Raw genomic sequence first — 15,195 nt, forward strand, 5'->3', positions numbered from 1 at the left:
TAGTAAAGGGAACGTATGAAGGGATTGCCACTAGTCAGTTCTTCATTTTTAGTCTCAACACACAAGTAGCTCGATACGGTTTCTATACAAGGTATTTTGGAAAATATATTTTGGTACTTTTAAAGCATCTTTGTGAGTTCTCCAAGAAAAACACTGAACATTGCTCTAAATGACACATTTTCCTGAAACAATAAACAAGTGGAGACAAACTTGTTACAGGCTTTTTTTTTTTTTTTTTTTTTTTGTTACGCCAAAGGCTGTGCAGGTATAGTGATCAACATTAATTTAATTACTTAGTTACTTTAATCAAAACTTTTATTAATAACTTTTGGGCAAACACATGATACATTAACAATACAAATCATACTATTATTACTGTCAAACACAAGTCTAAACCACAGTGTGAGGTATATAAAAACACTGAACACTATTAAACACTACAAGCCCTCCCTTTTGCTCTTCAAACAGCCTCAATAGAAAGTAGGATAGGTTCATGAATTCATATTGTTACCATATTCTTACTCTACCATCAAACAGCAGAACATTAAATTAATCAGACCAGGATAGGTCAGTCAGTATTCGTGAGCCTGTACTCGCTGCAGTTTCAGCTTTCTGTTCTTGGTTGAAGAAGTGGAATGTGACATGGTTTGCAGTTGCTGTTGCCTGTATAAATTTGGATGTGTTGCTTAATTCTGAGCTGTTTCTCCACTCGCCCCAATTGTACAGAATAATTGAGTTGTAGTAGTCTTCCTATCAGCTCAAACCAACCTGACCATTCTCAGTGTGCTTTTATTAGCTAGTGGTTATTAAGTTACTTTTCTTTAGAAAAAATAAATACTCCAACCAGCCCCTCTTGTACCAACAATCTTGCTACACTCAAAATACTTGATTTTTTTCCCCCACTGTGATATAATGAAACTTATGTGAAGCCACTGACCTGTATCTAAATCATCATATGCACTGCACTGCTGCTACATAGATAATTTACTTGTTAAATAATTGAATAATATCTTAGTTCCCAGTACATTGCTCAGTGATTATGCAAACACTGTCCATAGCTGCATTTTATATTGTGCGGACATTTAATTAAAACAGAACAATAGAAATGCTTCAAAAGTACCTTCAGTTAAAAGTAATAATGTTTTCCTTATGTTTGATGTTTAGTGACAACAACAATATGTAAGATTATTATATAAATTAAATCAAATGTTCATAAACAGCTTATAGAACAACAACATATATGCACTATGAATGCAAAATACTGAAGGTTCACCAGAGTGGTGCTCGTTTAAACATTCCTTCCCAGCAGCATGACTCTGCCATCTGTTAAAAAGACAGAAAAATACACACATAAAAGCCTGTAATACACTGCACTATTTCATTATACTATGTTACAAACAAGGTGTAAGATGCCATTAAAAGATTGTGTTTGAGTTCGAGCAAGTCTTAAAAGCAGGTGCCGTATGGATGAGACATTCATTTCTAAAACTGTGGGCATTTAACTCTCCTCAGTTCACAGTGTCACATGTACCAGGAGTATGTCAAAAAGGCATTACCACCCACAGTGCACAGCTCAGTAGGTGGTAATGATCGTGACCTAGAATTGTCTGAGTGAGCAGACATGTAACTCTGGTGGAAATCACATTCAATTTTATATGCCACAGGTGAACTTTACTTCCAATAGACATGACCACTGTCATGTGACAAAATACTAGTACCATTATCCACCTTATTTTGTCAAGCCCGTGTTCTACTTCTTCCGCATTTGTGTTTAAATGAATTTCAGGTTGGTTCATATTATATGATTTATGGTTGTACCATATTAAAAGTAACTGCAGTTTGGAATAGCTACTGCTGCATATACTGATCATAACGTAGCTAGCTATGGTTAGCTAGGTTAACTAATAAGATAACCTTTTAAAGAAGAGGGACTGTGTATGTGGGTGAAAGAGCTCATTTTAAAACATCCATCCATACATCCATTAATTTGGTCTTACTATTCTGTGTAAGAAAATTCTGTTATAAAACTCCGTGGAGCAACCCCCTTCATATCATTAAGCAGAATAAAGTAAAGAGAAAATCAATATACTTTATTTTTTCACTTTAAAACAAACTAATTATCAGATTATATTATTATAAGGTGCACGCTGACTATGTTTGGAAAAATGTAAGGATTTTAAGTGCGCCTGCGACAAATATGATAATAGTTTTGTAATTCTGGAAAAGAATAAAGTGACTTGCCTGCATTCTTTTATGAAGAAAATTCAACTTCTGGTTTAACAATTCGATGTCCTGCAAAAACATACAGATTGTTTGATTGTGGGAGTTAGTTTGGACTGACAGTAGGGTGGAATGATCTGAATGTTTCTTGATCATTATTTTACCTTAATCATCGTGTCATGTTGTTTCTGCTTGATTTGAGGAAGAAGTTCCTCTAGCCTTTCAATCTAAAATAAGAGTAAACAATTTATGAAGAGGTGTCATCAATAGAACATTCAAAAATGATTTTGCACCCAAGAGGGATCACTGTCCAGTAGTTAAGGCCCAACCAACAGTATTTAAATTAAACAGCTAATGTGATTTTTTTCTTACCCTTCTTACAATACCCTGCAGTCTTGACTTCAAGCTTTTGTGGATGGCAGTACTTCTGGGCCTTGCGCTAACTTTACACAGAAACACACCATGTCACCATCACATGTCAAAGACAGAAAAACATTCAAGGATTAATTCAAAATATCCTAAAGGGCCCATATCCAACATTTGTAAGTCTTCTTAAAGTATTTGTAATGATTAATGTAGCAAAAACATCTTTATTCATTTTTTTTTACCATATAACCTGTACACCATATTAATCATACCATGCTGAAAATATTTTGCCACCTCCAAGACATATGGCCTAAAGAAACAGCACATAAAAAATATTAGTAATTATATATAAAATACATTAGAAACAGTCTAAAATGCTTAAACACACAGATACAAGAGGTACAGTAATACAGTACCAGTCAAAAATGTGGACACTTTCCCATTCATTGTTTTTAAATGTTCATTTTCTACATTGTAGATTAATATTGAAGAAACTATCAATCTTTAATTATATAGTAAAAAAAAAGGCTTGGTCTTCACATTCACCCAACTTAAGTCCAGATGAAATGGTTTGGGATGAGTTGAATTGCAGAGTAAAGGAAAGTTCAGTTCCACAGGACTGTTGGTACACCATTCTGTCTGACTACGCTTCAAAACAAAATGTGGCTACTTTGAATAATCTAAAGTATAAAACTGGTATACATATTCTGGTTTGCTTAACTTTTTTTTAACTACATATTTACATATGCGTTATTTTGCAGTTTAATGCCTTTAGTATAAATATAAAATGTATAAAATAATAAAAAGAAAAACGCTACATGTAAAGGACTAGATGACTGATACTGTACTTTATATTCGTAATAATGAGCAAATAAAAAATCCACACAGACTTACATCTGTTTGCTGTTCACTGGTATGCAGCTGTTTAAAGGGATTAAGCAGCCTCGGCTGTTTCGTATCTGTAATGAGACATTTGTACCAATCATGGATTTCTTTAAAGAGATAAAAAAAAGCTTCCAACAGATAACCAAGTAGTAACCAGTCGACTGCCATTTTTCTAAAAATACCTTGAATGTCAGTTGAGCAGTGTCCAGTCTGAAAGAGTGGGCTAAGATCTGTGAAGAAATTAACAAATGTTAACAAATTACCCCTCACCCCCCCCCCCCCCCAGTCAATTAAAATACAAATGTAAAAATGAGAGAAGACGAAAATAATGGTTATATATTTTGTGATATGTCACTAGTACAATGCAATATGTAATTATATTCTTGCCCTTAATATTGCCCTTATTATGATGGCAATAATCAGAATGGCAATGATGATGATGATAATGATGACCCACCTGTCTGACTGTGGTCATTTTTGTCCCTCTGGGAATGTGGACCTCTCTTAGAGCTGTAACCCTGTCATCTACAAAACAAACCCAGCATTGGGCATTCCAAATTAAACTGTCTACTGATAAACAATGTCACTAATGTTCTTTGAGTGTTACTGGTTTGTTCATGCATGTGTTTAGTTTGTACATTGAGAGGATTCTAAACTTAATACACTTTAAACACACAATTTGTTTAAATTGGATATTTCTAACTAAACATTACTTGACTATTTTAAAAAATTGTGGTCACATATACATTCAAACTTTGAGCTTCTTTTTCATTGGCTTCTGGAACAATCTATTTGCATACTAAGTGTGTGTCCCCCAGTTTCTGAAATTCACCATCAGTGAGAAGAGATTTTATTGCCCATTACTTTACTTTTTTAAAGCAACCAGTTTCCTCACATTTTAAGTGAATTTAACTTATCCATGCTTACAGTGTCCAGAAGAAAAAAGTGTTAATGGCTGCTAGAATGACAGCAAAAAAACCCAACATTTAGGTTTGAGCAATGTATACCTTTGGAATTACTTATTTCTTACTTATATAATTGTAACCCCTCCTACATCCCAGGCCAAAGGGACAGGGCCCCAAGTTCATTAATTAGACCTCTCCTGTAAATTTAGCTACCAGCTGTAAATATGTCTTGAAGTGGTAAACCACCCAGTTACAGGTAATTAAAGATATGTGGCTGCAATGAGTACTCCCAGTGAAGTTTATTGCTTTACAAAAAAAAATGTATAAATGGGGAGAAATAAAAACTATACACACTAATGTGTACTTAGATCTAAAAATAAAAATGTATGGAACGAAACTGATGTTTTTCTTTTACACAATCTATACCCTAATCAACTTCAGCTTATGTAGGCAATGCATAGAACTCAATTAACATATTTAGTAATACTGGTTTAACAAAAAGAGATAAAAAAAAAATATACACATTCATAAATAAATACAAAAAGCCGGCAGTAAATAAGAAATGAAAAAAAAAACAACCCACGTTGCAGGCCTGATACTTTTTCTGAATGGAGATGTTTACTCACAGTCACTCTTGAGGAATTGAATCAGATTCTTGACTCAGACTCTCGACTCAGAGCGGGGAGTTGGCCACCCTCCTCCACCTGAACAGGACTGAACTGAGGAATTCCCACGTTGCCGGAGGAACCACAGGTGCTTCCTGGCTGACCTGTGGTGCTATCCGGGGTAAAGGTGCTCCCACGAGGCACCCAGAGGAACCACGAGCGTTATCCTGGTAGCTCGTGGCGCTATCTGAGCGGCGAAAACACGTAGCTTCGCGTAGCTCTTCACTAAAGTGAACTCTCGTTACGGTTAGCCGGCTAGGCTAACTACTAGTTATAAACAGAGCTGAAACTTCTCTAAGTGTTCAACAGCGAACTCCCTCAATCAAAAAAACGTCAGAAATACATATTCACTTAACTCACAGGCCACTCTCGACCCAAACTTTAATAAAACCCTTTCAAAAAAACTCCCTCAAACATCCGGAGCTCCTGTATTTTTTGCCTCGTCTCTCCCTCTCTCTCTCCCCCCCTCTCTCCCCACACACACACACACCGCTCCTCCATTTCCCCCGCCCCTTCAACCAATCAATGGAAAAGGAGGTAAGATTGACAGGTAGATGACCCAATAAATGAACTCCCTAACCCTCTAAGGTGCTTGGGATGTAAGGAGAAGTAAGAACACTTTTCAAAATACTGTTTAAATCAATGTAGAAAAGAAAAAAATATAAATATATAAACATACAATTCTTAATATATTACAAATTACATTTTACATCTTATACAAACTGCTACAATGTTTCAGTACGATTCAACAGCACTAATAAAACATTTTCTCTCAGTAGTTAAGATACATAGAGGCATGGAACTAAATATAGAACTGAATTATATTTGGGCTACACCCTCCCCCTTCTAAACGTCTGATGTCCTCATCTGACTTTCATATTTTACTAGGCAGTTTCATTCGAGAGTCAACCGAACAGAAAAACAGGGGGCAACTGAGGGTTCTACTAGGGGCGTGATATGTATTCTCAGCCCTCGATGTACAATAACTAGGGGCTGGTCAGAGGAACTCCCAAGCTCATCATAGCTCAGACGAATGACAGGTTTAACAGCTCTTTTACCCAACAAGAGGTCACTGGGCATCATGTCTGGCTCTGTCTCCTGTTCCTCCAACAACTGTTGGTCACTGGTTGAGACCTCCATCGTATCAGAAACATCACAAAATTGTGATTCGGGTGCATTTTCCTCCCCTACAGACATAGGTATGTCTTGCTCCCCAGGGGGTTCTTCCTGTTCTGCAACTTCTGCATCTACAGGCTCACCTGCAAGATCGTGGCTCTGCCACTCTGGCTGTAAGGATGGACTAGGAAAATGTTCAGAGAACTCAATAGGTCTGACATAAGGCATGTCCTCTTCCAAATCAGACTGCTCACTTCCTGTTTCAAAATGGCTCTCCATGACTCTCTTTTGCTGCTGGCGACGTGTCCGAGCTTGTTGGTCCCCAAGGCCTGAATGTGAGTCTGCTATATCTGAAACATTTGATAAACGCATCAGACAGCCAATGGGTAAAAGGTGGTCTCTATGAAGTGTTCTGGGTACCCCTACTCCTCTCTCAGGTTTGACTCGGTACACAGGTATGTTAGGCATTTTTTCTACAACTGTATAAGGCACAGAATTCCACTTATCTTTCAACTTTTGTTTCCCAGTACTCCCCAACGCGCGGACCAGAACCCTGTCCCCCACCTCTATGGGAAGGTGGTGTACTTTGGCATCATAAGCCTTTTTGTTTTTGTCATGGCTCTTGTTAGAAAACTCAACAGCCAGTTGGTATGCTTGACGCAGCTCTTCACGCAGCTTTTTCACGTACATCTCATGCTTGGCTTCCTCTTGCTCTCCCAAGGCAGTGCCAAAGCATACATCAATAGGTAAACGTGATTCCCTATCAAACATTAAATAATAGGGAGAGTACCCCGTAGCATCATTACGGGTGGAATTATAAGCATGCACCATAAGTGCAACATGTTGACTCCATCGGTGCTTCAATTTGGGATCCAGGGTGCCAAGCATGGACAGCAGTGTGCGGTTGAAGCGCTCTGGCTGGGGATCCCCTTGAGGGTGATAGGGAGATGTCCGGGATTTTTTTATACCCAGCATGTCAAGCAGCTGCTTGATCAGGCGACTTTCAAAGTCACGCCCTTGGTCGGAATGGATACGGGCCGGCAGTCCATAGTGGACAAAGAACTTTTCTAAAAGTACTTTGGCTACGGTAGGGGCCTTCTGATCCCGAGTAGGATAAGCCTGTGAGTATCTGGTGAAATGATCTGTCACTATAAGGACATTAGTAATACCTGTGGAATCTGGCTCAATAGATAAAAAATCTATGCATACCAAATCAAGCGGGCCTTTACTAGAGAGCTGACCTAATGGTGCTGTTCTGCGGGGCAGAGTCTTTTGAGCTACACACCTGCCGCATGTTTTAATATAGTTAACTATGTCCAATGCCATTCTGGGCCAATAAAACCGGTCTCTGACTAATTCAGTAGTCCTTTCAGCTCCTAAATGGCCAAAGTCGTCATGTAGAGAGCGTAGAACTGTATCCCTATAAACTTTGGGAAGTACTAACTGGAAAATTTCATGCCCTCCTCTGGTGGTTCGCCGGTACAGGAGTCTATTTTTTAGCACAAGCTTCTGGAACTCACGTTTGAACAAGGGCATGTCTGGCATGTCACTCTGGAAACCCAGGGGCCACAGACCTCCATTTACAGCATTCCGGACCCTACTGATGACTGCATCAGACTCTTGTGCTCTCCTCAAGTCCTCTCCACTGAGTTGCTCCAGTGAACTAACACCCAGTCTAGTGGGATAGGCATATAATTCTGGAATAGCATTAGGTGAGGCTCCTAACTGCTCTACATACCTGCTAGGCATATCAACAGAAACATTCACTTTCTTGCAGGAAGCTTTTACTGCGGCGGGGGAAATCCACCCCACATCATCAGTGGCATTTCGAGACAAAAGATCTGCATCAATATTCTCCCGTCCAGGCCTATACTGGATGCCGAAATCATATGTGGAGAGGGCAGCAAGCCATCGTTGCCCAGTGGCATTCAACTTAGCCGTAGTTAAAACATAGGTGAGTGGATTGTTGTCAGTTCTTACAGTAAAGTGAACCCCATATAAATAATCATGGAATTTGTCAACTATGGCCCACTTCAGAGCTAGGAACTCAAGCTGATGAACTGGATATTTTTTTTCAGAACAGCTTAGCTTGCGACTGGCAAAAGCTACTGGGCGCAAACCTTCGGGATATTCCTGATTCAGTACAGCACCTAAACCATCCAAACTTGCATCCACATGGAGAATATAGGGCTTTGTGGGGTCGGCAAAGGCCAGGACAGGGGCATTAGTGAGGGAGTGTAGTATGTTTCGGAAAGCTTCAGTACAGTTTGAAGTCCACCTATCCCCAAATGGCTCTGACCTTCGAAAGTACTCTGATTTGTCCCTACTGGTAGCTTTACCTTTCTGAGTAGGTAAGTAACCTCGGGTGAGGTCAGTCAAAGGGCGGACAATACACGAATAGTTGGCTATAAAACGTCTATAATACCCGCAAAAACCTAAAAAAGACTGAAGGGACTTAAGGTCTGTTGGCTGTTTCCACTGAGCCACAGCCCGAATCTTTTCAGGGTCAGTAGCTATGCCGGCCTCGGATACAATGTGACCCACATATTTCACTTGAGCCTGGCAGAATTGGCACTTGTCAATGGAAACCTTAAGTCCGTACTCTTCTAAACGATCCAACACTTTGAGCAAGCGCTCCTCGTGCTCCTCCAAAGTCCGCCCGAACACAATCAGATCATCTAAATAAACTAGACACTGCAGAAGATTCATGTCTCCTACTGCTCTCTCCATTAGCCTTTGGAATGTAGCAGGGGCTCCAGTGATCCCCTGTGGCATCCTCTCGAACTGGAAGAACCCAAGGGGGCATAGGAAGGCTGTTTTCTCTTTGTCTGAATCGGCCATGGCAATCTGATAGTAGCCACTCCTCAAGTCCAGTACTGAAAACCACTTACTGCCTGCTAAGCAATCCAAAGCATCATCAATGCGGGGCACTGTGTATTGATCTGGGATGGTGCGGGCGTTTAAGGTGCGGTAGTCGATACACATCCGTATTTTCCCGTTTCTTTTCCTTGCCACCACAATAGGGGATGCATAGGGGCTACGAGATTCTTTTATAATTCCTGCTCCAAGCAGTTCTTGTAGATGTCGCCGGACCTCATCAATATCAGCAGGAGCAATCCTTCGAGACCGTTCCCGGAAAGGACGGGAATCAGTGAGTCGAATAACGTGCTCCACCCCCTTAGCCAGACCCACATCCCATTCTTCCACAGAGAAAACCTGTGTCCGTTTTGATAGTTTCTGAGTGAGCCTTTCTCTCCATTCTGCCGGGATAGGAGAATTGCCAAAATCAAACAGTGCTGGATCAATTTTATCCTGGGGGGAAGGTTCCGACTTTACCTCTGTGACCACATCAGCTTCATGAATTTGAGCAATAACAGTGCCCTTGGAAATGTTTTTTTCTTTCAATGACTCATTTTTCAAGAGTACTGAGAAGCGATTAACATCCAAGTCTGAGGGAAGCAAGACACAAGGAGACAATGCCACTCCAGCAGGAAGTGAATCCGGGCCCTCTATGACTAGGATACCTGGTTTTCTTGGTTGCTTAAACACAGCTTTTCCCACAGCCAGGCAGGTCTTTCCCGGGGGCAGCTTAAGTGGCCCAGGCCCTTCCCACTTTACATTTCCTAAACTATCGTCCGTGTCCACCTGGCAGACACTTTGCAACACCCTGTCTGGTGAACTGGTGCACACCCGCCATGACTGAGCAGTCTCTGGGCAACTCCCATTTGACCCTGTGTTGGGCTTATGGCAGAAAGCCCTGGCATTGGTACCAATTATTATGGGCACTTGATCAGGGCCTTGTGGGTCTGGGCACACTAAAGCCAAAATGGGGGTGGCTTCTCCACCGTCATCAGGGAACTCTACACTAACTCCGACATAGCCTTTGTAGGGATAACTTGTATCGCTCAAACCCCAAATTGCAAGACTGGAAATAGGCTGAATGGGTACATGGGACAAGTATTTGTTGTACCAATTTTCAAATATGATAGATACAGTGGAGCCACTATCTAGTAGAGCTGTACATGGCTGCCTCCCAATGATTACTCGACTTAAAGAGGGTTTACCCACTAGACCATCAGGGACACCTTGGACCCCACAGTTGTACACAGCACTCTTCTTTACACTACAGTTTTCTGTTGGCTTGGCCTCCTCTGAAACAGGGGGCTGACCTTCCTCCTTTTTCTTCCTCAAAGAACGGATCAACCGTGTAATAACCCTAGCAGAGTCCTCAGGCTCTTGACAACGAGTAGCCAAATGTCCATCCTGACCACATCGAAAACAGAAAAAATCATCAGCATTACTGGTTTCTTTTGACTTGGTTTGACTGAAAGCTGGATTTCGGGTGGAATATGTTCCTTGAGTCTCTCTATTTCTCCAGTTTTGTGCTTTTGCGGGCGGTACATCGACATGTTTCACAGCCATAGAATGAAGCTGATGCTGCAGATCTGAGACTTGCATTTGTAGTGTCCGGACCACTCTGTCAGTACACAGTTTTACCTCTTGTTCTTTAGCTTCATTCCGGGTTTCGGAGCAGGCGGGTGCGGTAGCTACACTTTTAGCTGCCAGTTCAGACACTTTGAGCTTTAGCTTCTCCAGTTCGGCTTTTAACTTGTGAGTTTCGGTGGCAATTGTCTCAGCTTCACCTGTGGTCCTTACTTGGCGAACAGTGGGTTTGTTAACACTGGAGTTTTGCTTGTGGCGTGTTAATTGCCGATCTTCTTCTCCTCTTATCTCATTTAACAACTGCAAGAACGAGGGAGGCTGGTCTTTTCTCTCTCTCAAACGCAACTGCAGAAGCATTAAATCAGATTCAACAGCACCGCGTAATAGCTGCTCTATTCTGGCCCGGTCGCGAGACTGTGGCTCTAGACCCCCTCTCTGCACAGTTTTAGTCAAATTTCTCTCCATCCTTCTTAAAAAATCAGAAAGCCGTTCTCCTGGCACTTGCCGTAAAGCTCTAAAGGCAAAATACAAATCCTCACCAGACTCTGAAATCCCAAAAGCAGTCTCCAAAGCTTCAATATATGCTTCAGGTTGGGCATTAGGTTCATTGAACCGAACAGCTTGAGCTATCTCCAATGCGGGCCCCTTGAGGCTCTCCACAATTCTTTTACGCTTCTCACGGTCAGAGCAGTCACACTCATCCATCATTAATCGGGCCTGTTCCAGCCAAGTATCCAAGTTTTCTTCTCCAGCTGGAGTGGGTATTATCCCAGAAAATGCTCTCAAACGCCGGAAGGCATTGCTTTCATTAATAGGTCTGGTTGTTTTTTCAAAGAACTCACCCATAGCTTTGAGGATGCTTTCAGCTGTTGTAGTTGGCTGTGACTCACCGGTATTCTGCTTTGCCTCTTTTCTAACATGGTTGGGAGAAACTGTGTCAGAAGAACTTCTTGGTTCTTGGGTTGGAGATTCGCCCCCAGAGGGACCATATAGAGCCCACGGCTCACCCCCTTTAAGGGGGGGGACATCCAAGGGAATAACTTTGGTATTGACCTTCTCACTGCATTCACACAATACTGCTAAACGTTGTGTTTTGGAGTCAAACATTCGGCCCCGCACACGTACTCTCCCAAGAGCTTTAATGGTATGCATTGTGTCTTCTATTTCATACACCTCTGCATCCTCTGGTACTTCCTTAATTAATATAGCATGCTCAGGGTCTATGCCCTCCCCCTTGCACCAGTTTCTGAGTATGGACATGTCTAAAGTGAAGTTGTTTGAGTGCTTTATTTATTACTGTCTTTTAATAATATTTTATATGTTATAATCTCTAGTTAGGTTATCTTCACTGGGTGCAACCACCTGGGCAATACTTTACATCAGCTCAGTTAGGACTGCCTAAACTATAACACTGGTATTTAGTTGGCTACAGGAAAGATCCCAGCGGTGCCTACATTTTATGTAACCCCTCCTACATCCCAGGCCAAAGGGACAGGGCCCCAAGTTCATTAATTAGACCTCTCCTGTAAATTTAGCTACCAGCTGTAAATATGTCTTGAAGTGGTAAACCACCCAGTTACAGGTAATTAAAGATATGTGGCTGCAATGAGTACTCCCAGTGAAGTTTATTGCTTTACAAAAAAAAATGTATAAATGGGGAGAAATAAAAACTATACACACTAATGTGTACTTAGATCTAAAAATAAAAATGTATGGAACGAAACTGATGTTTTTCTTTTACACAATCTATACCCTAATCAACTTCAGCTTATGTAGGCAATGCATAGAACTCAATTAACATATTTAGTAATACTGGTTTAACAAAAAGAGATAAAAAAAAATATACACATTCATAAATAAATACAAAAAGCCGGCAGTAAATAAGAAATGAAAAAAAAAACAACCCACGTTGCAGGCCTGATACTTTTTCTGAATGGAGATGTTTACTCACAGTCACTCTTGAGGAATTGAATCAGATTCTTGACTCAGACTCTCGACTCAGAGCGGGGAGTTGGCCACCCTCCTCCACCTGAACAGGACTGAACTGAGGAATTCCCACGTTGCCGGAGGAACCACATGTGCTTCCTGGCTGACCTGTGGTGCTATCCGGGGTAAAGGTGCTCCCACGAGGCACCCAGAGGAACCACGAGCGTTATCCTGGTAGCTCGTGGCGCTATCTGAGCGGCGAAAACACGTAGCTTCGCGTAGCTCTTCACTAAAGTGAACTCTCGTTACGGTTAGCCGGCTAGGCTAACTACTAGTTATAAACAGAGCTGAAACTTCTCTAAGTGTTCAACAGCGAACTCCCTCAATCAAAAAAACGTCAGAAATACATATTCACTTAACTCACAGGCCACTCTCGACCCAAACTTTAATAAAACCCTTTCAAAAAAACTCCCTCAAACATCCGGAGCTCCTGTATTTTTTGCCTCGTCTCTCCCTCTCTCTCTCCCCCCCTCTCTCCCCACACACACACACACCGCTCCTCCATTTCCCCCGCCCCTTCAACCAATCAATGGAAAAGGAGGTAAGATTGACAGGTAGATGACCCAATAAATGAACTCCCTAACCCTCTAAGGTGCTTGGGATGTAAGGAGAAGTAAGAACACTTTTCAAAATACTGTTTAAATCAATGTAGAAAAGAAAAAAATATAAATATATAAACATACAATTCTTAATATATTAAAAATTACATTTTACATCTTATACAAACTGCTACAATGTTTCAGTACGATTCAACAGCACTAATAAAACATTTTCTCTCAGTAGTTAAGATACATAGAGGCATGGAACTAAATATAGAACTGAATTATATTTGGGCTACATAATTATTTACACATTTTTCCTGGATGTTCTTATACTAGAGCAAATCACTGGCAGATTGCCTCATGCAGAAACTATTCAACAGTGGTCTAACGCTATTCAATTTGTTAAAGACTTGTCTAATTAATTGTGAAGCTGTGTGCAGTGCAAATTGGATTTTTTTAAATTTATTATCATTAATTTACTTCTTCTTCTTCTTCTTCTTCTTATTATTATTATTATTATTATATTTTTATTAATTTATTAATATTCTATATATTGTTATACTTCTTATATCATAATATTCTATTTTCATACTATTATTTACATACATATATACATTTGCATTTGTGTTTAATTTTCTTGTTTTTATCTAATCAGTAATGTGTGTAAATACAGTAATAACTGTAACTGGAGGTCAGGCTGCCCACCTGTCAGAAACACCTGTTAACAGATCACTGCTAACCTTCAACAAACAACTTAACCAACACACACACACACACACAAAAAAAAAAAAACACACACACACAAACAAGTTACAGTTTCTATAACATTTAGACACCATAAACTGAGATTTTGACTGACAGTTGCTATGGTAACCAGGATGCTACGACTCGAGCGTCTCATTTACCCCAAATTACAATTAGGATATAATTTATAATTTTAAAAGTTTAAATTTTAATCTGACCGTTCAGGTCGAGCCTCTTCAGCGCGACCCAAACCGCAGCGCGAGTTTCCTCCTCTGTTTCTGCCATGTCCGCTCAGCGCGTCTCCTCCACAGGGTTTATTATCACCCTCACAGACAGATCAGCTCCTCCAAATATCAGCTCTGTGAGTACAGCAACTCCACTTCAAAGAGACTCCGCGCAGAGACGACTTTCAAAATAAAAGACACCACAGAAAAAAAACTGCACTGCTGATGTTGGGCAATGTAGATACTGTATATTGTACGGAGCCCCGAAAGGACACAAAAATGCATGAAAAATTACATGGGATTTTACATCATACTTTTGAGTTATTTTACAAGCAGGATTTTTAATGACCTTTCGGAAGCTCCATAATACTGGACAAAGAAATAGGAGATTGCATTTTTATTTACTATATTTTATCATATTTAACAAAAAACAACAGTTTCTTTTTACAGCTTACTTGTTTTGTATTCTTATCTGACATAAAAATGATAAATTGTAAGGAAATTATTTAAAAAAATGTTTCATTATAAATATTTAAAAAAACGTGTCCAACAAATGTTTATTATAGCAAATAAGCTCCTTGCTTTCTAGTCCCGACTTATAGAAGAGAAGGTACTGGCATTGTTATTTTATTTTTTATTTGCACAAAAAAATACTTAAAATACACTTTCCAAAATACCTTCCCTCAAACAAAGAAGAAAAATGCATTTATTTTAACTGAATTAATTGACAATCTGACAAAATCACAACACAAATGCAGTTTTGTACTTAAATATGTTGAAGTGATAATTTATGGATTTCGATTTTGTATTACTGAATATTATTAATACTATATAATAATTATATATTATTAAATATTTATATTATTTCTGAATATTATTAAATTAATTGTAATATTAATTTCTTGCTGATCATATCATTAATGGCCACATAAATTTAGCTGTTATGAGGAGTTTACTAATGTTTTGTAGTTAAAAATGAGTAAGCGGGAGAGTAGAGTATAGAAGAAGGGAATGGGACCGATGTTAAATCCAGGATTTATCATAATAATAATATTAATCACCACTGATGCACTTACAATGATTTGTACAACAGTTATTC

At 39.8% G+C, this 15,195-nt stretch overlaps 1 protein-coding gene across 3 annotated transcripts; it reads right to left on the bottom strand.

Annotated features, from left to right (window-relative positions):
* Positions 1-7: 7 nt before the first annotated feature.
* Positions 8-14,252, bottom strand: si:zfos-1056e6.1 (uncharacterized protein LOC107988029 homolog). 3 transcript variants are annotated; one of them, XR_007439951.1, is made up of 10 exons: positions 14,091-14,252; positions 3,929-3,996; positions 3,654-3,701; positions 3,481-3,545; positions 2,859-2,896; positions 2,593-2,663; positions 2,385-2,447; positions 2,242-2,292; positions 860-1,323; positions 8-587 (listed from the first exon to the last, which is right to left on the bottom strand). XR_007439951.1 is itself a non-coding variant. In XM_049481231.1 (9 exons), exons 1-9 carry the CDS (start codon positions 14,155-14,157, stop codon positions 1,270-1,272), a joined length of 525 nt encoding a protein of 174 aa, XP_049337188.1. In that variant the 5' UTR covers positions 14,158-14,252; the 3' UTR covers positions 8-1,269. The 3 variants fall into 3 exon arrangements, 2 of the variants coding, with proteins under 2 accessions (XP_049337188.1, XP_049337189.1); XM_049481231.1 differs by having other exon boundaries at positions 8-1,323; XM_049481232.1 differs by lacking the exon at positions 14,091-14,252 and adding an exon at positions 13,834-13,895 and having other exon boundaries at positions 8-1,323.
* Positions 14,253-15,195: the final 943 nt, after the last annotated feature.

This window comes from Astyanax mexicanus, chromosome 7 (assembly GCF_023375975.1).
Source record: "Astyanax mexicanus isolate ESR-SI-001 chromosome 7, AstMex3_surface, whole genome shotgun sequence".
In the NCBI taxonomy this organism is placed as follows: domain Eukaryota; kingdom Metazoa; phylum Chordata; class Actinopteri; order Characiformes; family Acestrorhamphidae; genus Astyanax; species Astyanax mexicanus.

What these genes read in the sequence shown, in the direction of transcription:
- si:zfos-1056e6.1 (XM_049481231.1), bottom strand. Translation starts at nt 14,157, where the DNA reads ATGGCAGAAACAGAGGAGGAAACTCGCGCTGCGGTTTGGGTCGCGCTG. An exon ending in GAAGAGGCTCGACCTGAACG is followed by an intron (nt 3,997 to 14,090) that starts GTCAGATTAAAA and finishes TTTGTTTTGTAG; the next exon opens with ATGACAGGGTTACAGCTCTA. An exon ending in CTGCTCAACTGACATTCAAG is followed by an intron (nt 3,546 to 3,653) that starts GTATTTTTAGAA and finishes GTCTCATTACAG; the next exon opens with ATACGAAACAGCCGAGGCTG.